We start from the raw sequence: 15176 nt of genomic DNA, 5'->3' as shown, positions 1-15176 counted from the left end.
CAATCCACCTCCTCAAGGCTCTGGCCCTGCAGTCTGGATCCACAGAGAGGCACCAAGTAATGGCTTCCTTATGGGCTCCTGACTCAAGACTGATGGGCTGACAGAAGGTATGTTAAATATCTCCTGTTCTAACTGCTACATTGGGGCTTTGACCTTCTCTAAAACAAGGGCTTAACAAGAGATTCAGAGGGTCAGCTCGGAGGTGATCAGTCACTGGCAGCGTTGCACGAGGTGGGGCTCATTCTCTAAGAGACGGCTCTGGATTAAAGCTCTGGGATGTAGTGAGAAAGACCCTGGATTCTAAGAGACTTGTTAGTGTCTGTATGTCGTCATCGGTTTGGACAATTTGCTTCTGGAACATTTTACAAAAGAATATATCTTCACATCAAAGATTGAACAACTTGTTTCGACAGTGCCCTTAACATTTAACCAAAGCATTAGTCAGAAAATTAAACATTAACAAAGTATCTGCAGTTTTGACAGGATAAAGACTGAACCTCTTTTTTTTTTCGCTTAAAATATATCTTTTAAAAAGTTAGCCGTGTGAAATAATATACTATTGACAATGTACAATTTTTATACGAGCAGATCTCCACATAGTGTTGACAGAAATGTTATCAAGAGAAGCATAGTAGAGGAAGGCATATAACAGGGGAAAGAAGAGAGGGGGGACTTAGAGAGGAAGACAAAGAGAGGCTGGGAAAGAGGATTGTAAAGAAGAGGAGAAAGAAAAGAACTCACCTGAGAACAAAGCAGCATGACGAGCTCCACTACCGAAGTGCTTGACTTCATGCACACTAGACCTGAAGCGACAAAACAGATGAACGGAATTATATATTAACTATAAAGGGAGTATTTAACACAGAATAGCTGTGGGTGTAATCAGTCCTTACATAATCAGTTGTGCCGCAGTACAAGATAATCATTTACAATTAAATATTCACGTTTCAATTTTGATTAGAATTGGATGAAGCTATATTGTTTTTGGCATATGGTCAATTTCAGGCAGTGATACATAATTTATAAATCCCTACATTGTGCTTCAGAGATGCCCTTCATAAAACTGTAAAAATAATCATTTGCACGCCTACAGAACAAATGCACACATGTATATGCGAGAGAACACACACACACACACACACACACACACACACACACACACACACACACACACACACACACACACACACACACACAAACGCTCACGGAAGTGAACACAGACATTCACAGCTTCTTCCCTCATCTCCATTCTGTAGACGGTGAGACACAGAAGCAGACAACTCTCTAATGAAACAAGGGCAGGTGTGAAAAGCTCATTTGCAGAAACAATGGCTGCCACTGGTCTCGTATTCTGCACCTCCAACTCCTTCTGTTGCACTTTGCGAGAACCATTAAAAGGTGCAGTCATTAGGTAAAGGAAAGAATGCAACTCCCTAGGACTCATTAAAATCTAGCAGGAGTTTACTTCTGTGCCACACAGCCGCCATTGTTCAATGGGTGTCGAGCAGAGGGGAGAATTGAATATTCTTAATCTAAGATTTCAGTTAACGTTATTGCACAATTTGTGCATTTTACAGTACAACATATACATAAGTCATAATATTAGTTGCACTAATGTTATTGTTATCACAATGACTAAATTCTCAGGGAGTGACGTATGCAGGAGATATCTGGCTGCCTTTTAGGGGGGGAAATTAGACTTAATGACATATGCAACAGTAAAATATGTTGCCAGTTTTTTTATATAGAGACAAATACTGGACAACAACGAAATACATCAGCTAATATCATAGCGTGATATTAACATTGAATTGACATGGTTGTTCTTGTGTAAAAGCTGTGCAATGTAACAAAGAATGCAAAATAGTCATAACTCTGGACGGACGGATCTTTTGGTCGCTGATTCCACCCCCGCCTCTATTCATGAGCGAAGAGTGTCCGAGGGAGCGTATTGCAAATACTCTGAGAGGATGTGACCCTCCTCTTGTACGCAGAGTGCCACTGCTGCCCTCTTGTTATAGCAGTGACATACTGAGCCATAAGTCAGTTCAGTCTGACACAGGAGTCAGGTGTCCGACTGACCCTGGCCTTGTGCTGGTAGACAAACTAAATGCATTCTATTTAAACACGGCCTGCCAGTCCTTTCCTGTAAACAGGGCAGGGTTAAGGCACGGGTGAATGTGGCATTGTGGGGCAATGCGCCGGCAGGCTGGGCCACTCAGGGGACAGCAAGAAGCAGGCGGCAGCAATCACAACAGCAGCAGTGTTCACACACAGGACTTAGCCACCAACTCCAAGTGTAAAGCTCAGGGTGCACTCAACATAATTGCCGCAGTGACCACGTCTGCAGGGGGGTTGAAGGAATAGGGTGAGGCAAAGGGGCACACGGGGCACCGGGGGGCTTGACCTAGGGCAATCTAAGGAGTGATGGATGACTGGTAATTACTGGTAAATGGAGCGCCTTTTGCACTACAGCACAGTATTTCAACTGTGAGCCTGGGAATGGCCAGGGAAAAAAATGGAGAAAAAGAGGGAGGGACAGCTCCACCATTTGGACAAACATACTGCAACTGAGTGTCTCGATACAAATGTAAGATTTACAGTACATGCGGTGATTCTGCGGGTTTGTTTTGTCAGGTAAACCTGCTCTAATTCATCTCAAGAAAAGAGTGCACTTTTCACAAACCCAGACAGGGTTAAACACGTCTGGTGAGGAGCACTGAGGCCCGAGCTGTCTATCCACGACCTTGTTTGTGGGGTTACACTCTCGGCTCAGCTCTGGTTTGTCAGCTTGGTCAGTCTGCTGACAGACTTTGAGTGAAAGGGTAACAGACATATTCACACTTGTCAAGGCTATGCTACCTGATTTTGCATTCCTTTCCCCTGAGTTTGAGCAAGTAGCCTTAGCCACATGTGCATGGCATACCCACACGGCTATCTACATATGGATACATGAATGGTATATGCATGATGCATGGAGGAAGAATTACATGTGGCTGCTTGTGGAACTTTAGTTGCTGGTCTTTAAATGTTGAATGTCTGGAGATGAGAACTTAATTCATCACTTCACCAATCATTAACAGGAGTGGGTACTGTAGCACGGCATACTATACACTAATTGTATCAAAAGACCCAGCTCATAAGTAAGCCTTGTGAAATTAATTACTTTAAAAGCTTTATTCAAATATCAAAATACAAATTAATACAAAAAAAGGTTTGAGCTGCTTAATAACAAAAAATAAGCTAAGAAACACAGCATGTTATATATTATGTTATGCAAAACACAATAATATTGGCAACAATTAATAATATAAATCAATAATATACATTCATAATATTAAATTAGCTCTTTAAAAAAGGTAGCTTGCAGTGTAAACGGTGCAAACAGACAAATAAACTGCTCAGGAAAGTGGACACGTGTCAGACAACTTCTTTCTCAATACAGCTTTCAGAAAGTCATGGGAAAGCATTCTTTCAGCCTGCTGTCATTCTCTGCATGTACTTCTGAAACTAATAGCGGTTTTGCTTACACTTAAAAGAAAATACTTTGGCAGTGAGAAAACACAGAGCTATCATTTCACTTTGTGCAAACTGCAAGTCAAGAGACTGTAGGCCACACACATGAATTCCGCACTGTGCATGCACAGACAAATGTCTGCAGAAACAATCACATGCGTGCGTGTGTGTGTGTGTGTGTGTGTGTGTGTGTGTGTGTGTGTGTGTGTGTGTGTGTGTCAGCAGTGTGTCCTTGTATATGCAAGCCAAAACAAGCATTGGGTATGGAGTGGCAGAGCACACACATGCAGGCAGACAGTCCCTGAGGTTAGGCACAAGTAGCACTGTGAGAGACTGCCAACCTGGGGCCTGAGGAAGGCGCTGGGAGCCTTCACACAACCACCAGGAAATAAGACTGGAGCCCAGAGTGGAGTGCGGCAGAAGGATCACACACTTCTGAAAACACTGTGCACAACCAAGCCAGTCAGACCAGCACTTTAAATATATGCAATGTGACTGCTCCAACACTTTTCAAAATAAAGTCATGAGGCTTCGATGGTAAAGATATTCATCTTGAAGGCTGTTTCATTGTGACAGAGATTACCAAGTCTGTGCTGAAACATCCAAGATTCCAAGTTTCTTTGCAATGTTGCATTAATTTAACATCAACAAACTATTACTGCATTATCTCTTAGACATTACATTTAACAAGGTCTCTGTAATAATATATACTTCAGTTTACTTTCCATGTAATTGGATTTCGGTTAGACTGTGGAGACCATTTGCTAGATTCTTTATGGCACAAAACAAAAACTTCCCTCAATTCAAATGTAAATGCAGTTAAATTTCACAATTTCCTACAATCACAAAAAAATCCCTTCCCATATGTTCATTCTAATTTTTTATTTAATTTTTTACCAAAAAAGACAAAAATCCACCAAGTAGCAGGGTGACCGAAGATTCTAAAAATATCACTGGCATGAGGTAAAGGCCACCAATTATTTCAACATGACATCTGTTGTGACTGTGAAACACTGATGTTTAAAAATACTACATCTCAGAATAATCCTCAATATGTAGAGAGAATCATGAGGAAGACAAAACACACAGACGTCACAAGATGAATGAAAGGGAAAGCAGATTTAATCAGACTGTGACAGACTCCCAGCTTGTGAGCAAAATAGTGACTCTCCTGTCAACACCTACTACTGTGTATGCATCCATCAATGAGGCAGCCGGTGTATTACATACAATGGTACAGTGAAGAGGGCAGGACTCCACACACAGCCTGGGGAATAAAATGCACCGCACAACATCTGTACCTTCTATGAGCAGCTCTTGCCCATGGCTGCCCAGCAGGGTGCGTGACAGAAAGGGTGCAAAGTCCACGAAGATCTCTCTCAGCAGAGGTGCCACCTTCTCCAGAGCCCTCTCCAGCTTCGTAGTGATGCTGTCAAATAAAAACACATCAAAATAGAAGTCACAGAAGGAGACCTGATAAGAGTAGAAATGTAAGGGAGGTAGTGTTGTGCCCATTCATTAAGGGTAAGAGCAGTGGTGGCCTCACAGTAAACCCAGTGCGCATAGCTAACACCAGTTAGTCCTAGTGGGTGCAGAGGGTAACCAACACACAAAGGATGCAAACCAAGCTGGATATCCGTCAGATCATGGTTGCCATCACTGTAGATGTCAATAAGAGAAGATTTGATCTTGTCAAAATGTTGGTGATGTTAACACAGATGTTTCTTTGCACTTAAAGGGGATTTCTCAGCCGTTTGTTTGCATTCTTTATTGTGACATGTTACCAAGCTTGCAAATGGGATAACAGTTGACTGCAAACTTTGTTTTATCTCCTACACACTCACTACATGCTGCTGCCTGACATTATCTAAGCACCTGAGACAAACTGTGAGCTGGAGTCATGCAGCAATACAACTCAGACTGTATACAAGCAGAGATACGACTCAAGGTGGAACATATCTCTGTGCTCCTACATATGTGTACAAACACAGATACTAGGCAACATGAGGAGAGGAGATGCTTGTTTTCCCAGCTAAGATGGACAGAAAGCAGCGGGATAGAGAGAAACAGAGAGAGGGAAGGTTTGGTTTAGGATTTGTATGGAGTGTGCAGTGTAATCTGCTTTCCAGCACCCTGGGAAAACACAGCAGAGGGATGACAGGGGGTCTATGTGGCTAACATAAATGTCCTTGCCTAAGACACTGGCCTGCATCTCTGGAGGCTGCTTGTAATCCTGTCAGGGAGCTAAAGGGTTTGAGCTCAGGAGGTGTCAGTCCCTGGCGCAGTGGACACTGGTCCACTTCACAAAAGGCACTGAAATAGAAAGAAGAATGAAAAATGAAGCCACAGGCAGTACTTGCTTCATGTTGTTTTGTGACTTAAAAGGTTGGGCTCATGAATGAATTATGATATGATAAAATACACAATTATACTCATGTTTATTTGCCATTTTCAGTTCAGCTGCATGTTGTTTTTTTCCTCATCTGAAATATGAGGCTCTGCAGCGAGACAGTAGGTCGACTATCATTGACTTTACAGTTACGCTAAGTGATGTCGGTTACTGCTGCCATGGCAACTGAAAAGAGAAAGAGAGAGACTCTGGAGAAAGACCTGATCTCCCAGCAGTCAGTGGGAGAACAGGACTAAGGACGTCTGTCACAAACTATAAGAGCAAGTGAGGAAGATGAGTCAGGGTCACAACAAGATAAACACACAGGAATACACAATGAATTAGGCCATGTTGTTCACAAAAAACACACCCATTTTTATGTTGCCTTGTTTTGACAATGTAGAGGCCAAGACAATTGTTTCATCAAAGGTGAGCATCTAGACACCATTGTTATCCCTCAAATCAGATCAAGTAAAATAAATCAGTTCAATGGAAAAGCAAAAAGAACATTTTGAGGAAAAACAATGTGTTTGAAAGATTTGCTTCAGACATAACTCTGTGTATGAGTACATTTTTATAAATAAGTCAAACAATTTGAATAAAGTGAGTTAATGAACACAGGAAATACAAGTATGGTTGAACAGAAAGGGCCCTTTTGTACCTCATGCTTTCTTCTGTGTCTTCAGGCATGGGGGCCACCGTCTGCACGGCCGGCAGATTCTTACTGGTGACTCCGTTCACGAAACTGGAGGACGAGGAGGTAGCGGGGGCTGCATCGGTTGCTCCTGCAGGAAAGACCACCAGAAACATGCAACATTAGCAGAAATATTACTTCTAAATGTGTGTAACAATCTTTGTTTTATAATCTTTAATCATTTTACAGAGAGGTGAGGATTCACTTTTAGGTAATTAAAACACATTAATAAAATATTAATATAAGTAGTTCAATAATAGTAATAATAATATATTATTTGATATTTGTGTTTAATAGTCACAGTTACGTTGACACATTTTTTTAAACAAACCATTAAATATGTTCTTGTCCAGAGGCTGTAATGGCACATAGACTAAACTAATAAGAAAAAATAATACGACAAAATAATGGAAAGTTATAAATCTGGCCTGACAGTGGACTTCCGCAGTCAGCGCAAATTTCAACCAAGTCAAACAAATACAAACTTGGCAATAGTGTCACATCGTGCACCAAATCTTTAATTAAATCCAAGTGCACCGACGCTGGTTGCTCAAGTTGGTGTCAGCAGCAACATATGGAACTATTTTGCTTACTAAAGATGACATAGCTGAATAATCAAATAACATTTGATCAAATTGTTGTATATTACACTCAGTTTTGGTATAAAAGCCAAACTTAGGGTATAGTGACAGTAATTTCAAGGTAAGCCCCGAGTCACAAGTATGAAATGAATCATTAGGTCAAAAGCAGAGCGAGTGAGATCATGGGGTCTGGGTGAAGGCCTGTGGCTTCAGCTGAAAGCACACTTTGACTTGGATAAATTTCTCACATTCCTTGTGAGGCGCTCAGAGGAGAGGCAGTTTTTTTATTTAATAGAGCACATTAAAAAGGTGTTGGAGCTCCTAATGGTTCTTGGTGTTAAGTGGGTCCTTTCAGAGGCCCAGACTACAGGAGCCCTGAGGTGGAACTGGCTTAATGCAGCAGAGACTCAGGAGAAGCAACGTGACAGCAGGGGGAGGGTTAGAGGGCCTGCGGACAATCGCACAGGAACACACAGTAGACAGGAAAAGCTGTGCGTACAAACCATTTTCACGATTATGAAAGGCATTTGTTTAATATATAATTCAGGTAGATTTAAATGGAGCCGTTTCGTTTGGTTGTTCAGGATCAGGAGGAATACAGTATTTACATGACAGTGCACAGAGCTGCTGCAGACTGATGGGAAGGTAAATAGGGCCATCTAGTGGTAACACTGAGCCACTGCAGAAGCATCCAGGATCACATGATCATATGATCCAGTTGATGGAAAGTGCTTTGTTTCTATTCTCGGATTGCCATCAGACAAAGCAAGGTCTTGAAAACGAACAGTAATTACTCAACATGCTCGAAAATAGCTGTATTTGAAATTAACTACATTAGTTGGGTGGAAGTCAGGAATTTGATTACAAGCCCATTCCAGTAACCTTGTGCTTGACCTACCCGTGGTGTTGATCATGCTTCTGGGGGTCGCAGAGGCAGCAGCAAAGATGTTGGGGGTGCTGCCAGCCGTCAGCCCAGAGGAGGTGCTGCTGCCGCTTCCCACTGTGTTAACTGTGAGGCTGCCAGGGGACGTTTTCTTCACAGGCACCATCACACTCCTACAGGAAACACACACATACACACGCACACGCACAACTTGATTCACACATGCACATACAAGTTGAACTGAACAGAATATTAGAAACAGAAATTCAGATTTTTGGACTGCACTACTTCAGAGAAAACAACTAATGCTAAATGTTTAAAAAGGGGCAGTTGAGTGGCACAGTAAAGAGAAAAAGAGTGTGGGTATTGTCTGTATCAGGTTAGACAAATGTTGCCATAATAAAACTGACTCTCAGTAAATACAGCATCTGAAATAGAGGTCTGAGAAAGAAAATCCATGGTTTCCTTGACTTTCAACTGAAAACCCCCCAAAAAAGAATTCATATTTTAGAAGAGGAGTAGGGAGTAGCCGTCGTCATCGTCATCGTCTCTTGGTGCTCTCGGGCCCTGCCAGCATGAGAATGCCCAGACAGGCTTTAGTCGGGACATTGGGAAAGGTAAACATCCTGACCTGTAACTCCATTCGTCAGCATGCAATGCAAACACAGACACACACCTGCACGCAAGAGGCTGAAGTAAAAAAAAAACTGAGGGCAAGAGGCCAGCCAGCCAGCTACTACACTTTCCCTTACATCTGTTCAGCCCTCTGCTCTGCTCAGAAGAGCTGAAAACATCCCCTGCCCTAATAAGAAGCTCTCCAGGAGCATTTTTGCAGTTGTTATAGACACAAATTTGCATAGCTACATAGCTACCACCTGTGTTCGTACTGACAGAACTACAGCTCATTGAGCATGAGATTCAAGACCTTTCTATTTGGCAGACGTACAGTCGTACAGAGCAGCATCTGGTTTTACCTATTAGTACCTATTACGGATTAGGGCTTACATTTTTTCGATAGAAGACTTTTCTAAAGGAACAGACACTTGACAGTGAATATGCCAGAAGGCACCAAGAAACTGAAAAGTCAGAATAACCATGATGAACAATTAGGTACATTAAGTCAAAAAACATGCATGCACACGTGAATGTGCGTACCTAGTCTCACATATATATAAATTTGCATAATTATTTCCATTTCCAAATATACAAGTATACACATTGTCCACACACACTTCATACTTGATATAAACACTGTACAGTGGGTAATGTAAGTAATACCTCGATAGAAACAGAATTTGTTTTCCTTCTGGACTATTATCATAGTTTATTCTGACTTTTCAGTTGATTGGTTTTATAATATATATTATATGAAAACATCGAGCAGACAGCATATATCATCTGAAGCTACAAGACTCTTAACAAAGCCAGCCTGAAAAATCCTCTTAGAAGCTAAGACCATGGAAAACAACTTAATATAGTAATTTATTAATGAGCAGTGGCTTTTCTTTTATTTGTGAAAGCTACTGTACACAACATCACATGGTGCTAAAAGAGAAGGGACAGAGCTCATGAAATAAACATGGCAACAAAAACACATTGTGGAGCCTTGAGATGAAACACTTGTGACCTCGCAGGAAACACAGACACACCACTAGCCCACCAGACCTCTGCTCACATGCAATCTGATTGGCCAAGGATTAAAGATGATGCAGTGATCCTGGGCCTGCAAGAGCTCTCTGACAGGAAGGAGAAGGAGAGCTTGTCCTTATCAGGTCTGCAGTTGGCCTTAGGGTTTGTGAGGGTGCCAGATAATGTCTTGTTCAATCTCCGGCAGTTACTCTGGGTGACACAGGCCAGGCCTCTGCTCTGTCACGAGTTAAGACTGCTGTCATCTGAAGAAAATCCCCAGAAATCCTTCCTCAACAAAACAACACAGACTTTTACCATTTCATGTTGCAATTACACTGTATAACCAGAGTCCATGTTATGAATGAAGTATGCTAGACTCCGTGGTAAACAAATCAAACTTGGCTTTCGGGATTTTTTTGTAATTTATCGTGCTTCCTGTTCAACCGCTTTCTCAAAATACTCAAAGCAATGGTGTTTTATGTAACAAATGAAATATCTCTGCACCGGTAATTTCTCTCTCAAATATGCAAAAAGTAGATTATACTACATGTTAAATTACACTGTTGTTTCAATGATAACCACCGAAGAGGCTAGCAAATAAAAAATAGTCGTACAATATATTTTTTATTTATTTAGCAGATCAAAATCTGCTGTTAGTTAAGAGAGACCGAGAACAACTTAAAAGCGAACTGGAATTCTATCTCCAGCGATACAGCTGTGCTTTGAAGAACACTGATGACAGGAATACTTTATTTAGTAGATCTCTGTGCTGCTCTCCTTTGTGAAATCTCATCGACACACATCAGAACATGAGGAGCGTGTTTTGTTTTGATTGCCGGAAGTCGGCGTGAAATTAATCTTGCTTTCCAAATGCATCCCTTGCGTGCATCTTCCAGCAGATGCCTGTCTGTTCTTTGACATAACCGGGACGTTACATTTGATCTCCAGGACTTAGATAAAACATGGACCTCTTTTAATGAATAATTAATTAGCGGTACTCATGAATCATGTATAGATTATCCAGCGCATATTTTATTAATAGAAATGTCTTAATTGAGTTGCGGAGAATAAAGAAAGGATTAATCTTGGAGTTAATATTAATGAGGTCTGCGGCTGTGGGAGATGACTGCTGAGTAAAGTATAACCAAAGAAATGTTGCCTCTATAAATCCAACAGATGGAATCTAATCTAATGGTGCTTTATTCAGGAATACAGGAAAGCACACAGATGAAATGTGCTCACTGTACATTCCATACGCAAATTCAATTAAAACTAATTATCATGGCTCTACAACACGGGGAAAATTAAATATGTAAGAACAAATAATGAAGCTCATATGGAGACTTCTGGTAAAGGAGAGGAGGAAAGGGAGGAAGTATTTATGTACTGTCAAATGGACATCTGGATGTTAAGCAATTCAAACCTCCTCTATGAAAGTCTCTACTGGAGGGGCCTCTGCTACGACTGCTCCTGTGTGCTCCACTTTAAGCCATCTTTTTCCTCCTTTTTCCTTTTTGATGTTGTCACTCCCAATCTATTGTTGCCCTGACAGACAAATGAAAGGCCTGTCCGTGTCTGGCAGCTCATTTTGCTGGCAGGTGGCAAACAATTAGACACAGCAAATAGAGGCTAGAAGGGGTTGGGGGAGCGACATGAAAAGCATGAGACAAAGTTGTATATGTGGTCAGGAGGGTTTGTGTGAAAGCATTTCAAAAATAATACACTTTGCAGTGGCGACTCATTTCAGGCTGCCAGTTCCCATTACGTGTGTGAGCGGTGAGGGCGACAGGCCTGGCCATGGTGTGGCGTGAGGCCGCTTCTGTTTAATCTGTCATCAACGCCCTGGAGACCCCCACCCTCTCAGCTGTCCTCTACACACACACTCCTCCATCTTCTCCCCTATTCATCAGGCTCACCTCAGCCCAGCTCAGCAGCAGCAGCATGCATTAAAAAGAAGGGAGGCCCCATTGTTCCTTCTGACTGTGTTTCCTCTGCCGTCTCTCTAGAGCCCGGCGGTGATTACACGGACAGACACAAACACTCCACAAACCAGTGGTGTTCAGAGGACAGGAGGAGATTTTGTTTGTGCTAAACCGACTCAAAATATTATTTTTTTTAATTATGATTTTCAGAAAGTTATCAACCACAGGAGATAGGGATCAGACGCATGGATCTTGAAATCCCTCCAGGAGCAGGTTTGTAAACTCCCAAATCCATACGGATTACTGTGTGGTTTTATCTAATCCAGGAACGTAAACAAACCGCAGCAGCGCCTCAGTGCTCCAGAGACCTTTTCAAACACAGGAATTCCTCACCGTTGGGGATGAGTACAATACAAGTGGCCTGAAATGAATAATGTGTTGCATGCTACTTAGAAACCATTAGTGGTAAACTGGTGAACTAAAATAAACTCAGAGGATTAACATCAGCATTTGAGTGATAGCACTTACACACACGCACGTACACAAACATCTTTTATGGCATGAAATGTTTATGCTAGTTTAAATCTCAGAGCATGACAAACGTTTTAGATAATTCATTGTTGTCTTGTTTTAGATCATCTAGATTTCCTTTTGCCTTTGACAAAGTTTAGTTCAATGACCATACTGGGGTTTTAGCAAGTTATTACTTCGTACTGGAACTACAAATCATGTACTGCATACTTTACTGTCCAGTTGTATAGTTTAGATTTCTTTTGTCCACATCAAGTTACATATATTATATTAAAGATTGTGTTTTAATGGCATGATTTTTAAGCACAGAGAATGTGAATTTGATTGTTTTTTTAACTAGGGATGCAATCCTAGTGTGTCTGTGTTTGGTTGATATATTTGCTTCCTAAGAAGGGGGTCGACTCATTTAAACAGCTAATGTCAGCATATAAAGAAAATAATTAGAAATATTATTAATGGAGCCTCCAAGAGGTTTAGTGACTTCACCTGAAAGTTTAAATGTATAGGATGTGTAGTAAATTTGGTACACTTCTTTCACAACAAAAACAACAACAGTGATTTTCTGAACGACCAATGCCACTCCCTCACCTGTCAAAGGAGTGAAACTGCATGGGCAGCATGGCCTGGGCCTGGGTGTTGGCAGCAGGGTCTGGGTAGGACACGGCCTCCAGCCCAGCCTCCAAGCCCTCCACTGGAGCTGCCACCAGGCTCTTCAGTATCTCCCTCACATTGATGCCCTTGTTGGGCTGGCTAATGATGGAGGAGGGTGGTTTCAGCACCTCCACGCTGGGTGATTCAGACAGACTCTCCTGCGACTTCTTCACCTCTGAGGACAGCGTAGATATGAGCAGACCCGCGGTGTGGTCCAGATCAGACCCGTTAAGGATGCTGGCGAGCTGCTCCTCTCCGATACCAGAGTCTGTGTGGGGAAGGGAGCTTTCCATGTGGAGGTCTGATGGCACAGGATGGTCCTTACTGCTGTCAAATGCTATTGGTGTTTCTGCAGAACATCCACACATGGAAAACCGGGAGTGAGCGGTAGACTAGAGTCAGCCACAAAACAATACATGTACAACACTAATATTAATTAGACAAGCGAGTTCAGTGATTAAAAGAGTCAATAATTATATTTTCTGTGAATCCCTCCACTATATTGATCAACATATCACAAATATTGTCATAGTGAGTCTATCTATATATCCCTATAATCAACATAATATGTCAAGAGAAGTAAGAAATTAGGATTTTAAACTGAATAATTAACCAATAGCATTAACCAATACTGCATTCCAGAACTATCTTTACATTCATAGTCAAAGAGTTAATGTAGTATGACTAGAAAGAGCCATGTGCCAGCACAGCTTCTTAGATCTTTATCCTGAAGATTTGGTCCTCTGGTGAGATTATCTCTCTGTTATTCTTCTTCTATGCTAATACAACATACATGAATCCTTTTCTTCAGCTGACTCCTGTCTAAAGGCTTGGAGGTCTATCTATTGAACGGGTTAAAAACAGTGACAGAGTCAGATAGCCGATCTCTTCTTATGGCACATAATACACTCTTTCTATATACGTGCAATGCCGCGTGTCAACCAACAATTGTTTTGTAAATCTGCTGCATTCTGTGTGTTCATATATTGAAAACACTTTATCTATATAGCAAACAACATTTTGCTTTTTTATCCTCAGAAACCTGCAGAGGTGCCTTTCTAGTCGGATGTTGGTTCACTCTAACCTAGTAGTTACCTACAGTAGATGCAAGGCCGGCCACATTAATATTCATCACATGCCCTCCTAACGAGGTCAGCAGGGCCTGATTTAGCCAGCAAGTCGTCTGGCTTCCTGGTCCATCAGACAATCGCCTGCCACATGCCGTCTGGAAAATTCCCCCAATTTCTGGTGAAATTTATGAAGGCGGCAGTGTGCCTCTCTCCTTCCAGCAACCTCCATGATCCCATTCTCCTCTGGTGGATTGCTTGCCTAATGGGCACTGACAGATGGGGCTGAAAATAGCATGCCTGGCTCCACTGCCCCAAAAACCCACAGTAGTTGGCCAGCATGCTGCTTCTTTCCCATCTCTCAACTTCTCACTGCTCATCTTCCCTTTCTTTATTTTCTGTGTGTTTCCAAGCTCTTCAAATTACGCCTTTATATTTCCTTTGGTCTCTCAACTCTTCCTCTAGTTCCTTTTATTCACTTCACCTTTTGTCTGGATGGAAGTTGATGATGTATGCTCACTCGTGCATCTCATAATAGCAAGTTAGCTTTGCAGCAGACGTTGCGTTAAGTCTTTGTAGGCAACCACTGATTTCTTTTCATGTGGCTTAATGTATGATTTATGACTTGAGGCAAATACTACCTTTCATTTCTGAGAGAATGATGATGTCTAATCAAGTTCATAACTTCCATCTCCAGCGCCAGTCTCTATTTGCTGCCAGATTTAATTCTGCGCGATGCAATTAGCAAAGCTCATGAATAAATCATAGGTGAGCCAGTGGAGAGCAGGCAGGGTATCCCTGCTATTTTACTAGCTGAGCTTTCAGCTCAAGCTAGCAGCAGTGCATCAGAAAGGACCAAAGGCATCTACTATTCATCTATATGAGACAGTCACCACAAGCTAAGATTAGTGAGCAGGAAGAATGGATGTAAGAAAGGTAGGGCACAGCTGTCAACACCTGTGCTGGTCGGGGAGTTGATCTCCTGACGCATGCTGCGGCCCGATTGGCTTATCCTGGAAGTCTCCCGTTGTGGCTCCAGGATGTCGCGGTACTTGGAGACCATGAGGACAGAGATGAAGTACACCACAGCTAAAGCCAGGAACTGGGCTTGCTTACTGTCATCCTGTGGGGAGGAATCACAATACAGTTATGCCCCTCTCTATTCAGAAGATCTCATTTCACACAATCCACTGCCGCTGTCTGAATTGGTTCACTCACAGCTAATACATCTTGCATGGAGCATGAAAACACATTCAAAGTACTGCCATTCTCTCTTACACATTTCTAACACTTGCTTTGATATATATCCATTC

At 41.9% G+C, this 15176-nt stretch overlaps 1 protein-coding gene across 2 annotated transcripts in view; it reads right to left on the bottom strand.

The window, feature by feature from the left end:
- Window positions 1-15176, bottom strand: part of LOC306743000 (neurobeachin-like) — a gene marked incomplete at both ends in the record, with an annotated part of 186063 nt that overhangs the window by 83980 nt on the left and 86907 nt on the right. The window contains 7 exons of one of the 2 annotated variants that reach the window (XM_079225467.1): window positions 742-803; window positions 4818-4945; window positions 5710-5829; window positions 6567-6690; window positions 8079-8236; window positions 12734-13145; window positions 14821-14986. In XM_079225467.1, coding sequence (XP_079081593.1) covers window positions 742-803; window positions 4818-4945; window positions 5710-5829; window positions 6567-6690; window positions 8079-8236; window positions 12734-13145; window positions 14821-14986 — 1170 coding nt within the window. The remainder of the gene's footprint in view (window positions 1-741; window positions 804-4817; window positions 4946-5709; window positions 5830-6566; window positions 6691-8078; window positions 8237-12733; window positions 13146-14820; window positions 14987-15176) is intronic. The other variant, XM_079225468.1, reaches the window with a different exon arrangement.

Source organism: Taurulus bubalis, assembly GCF_910589615.1.
Source record: "Taurulus bubalis genome assembly, chromosome: 10".
NCBI lineage: Eukaryota > Metazoa > Chordata > Actinopteri > Perciformes > Cottidae > Taurulus > Taurulus bubalis.
This window is presented reverse-complemented; position numbering and strand designations above follow the sequence as displayed.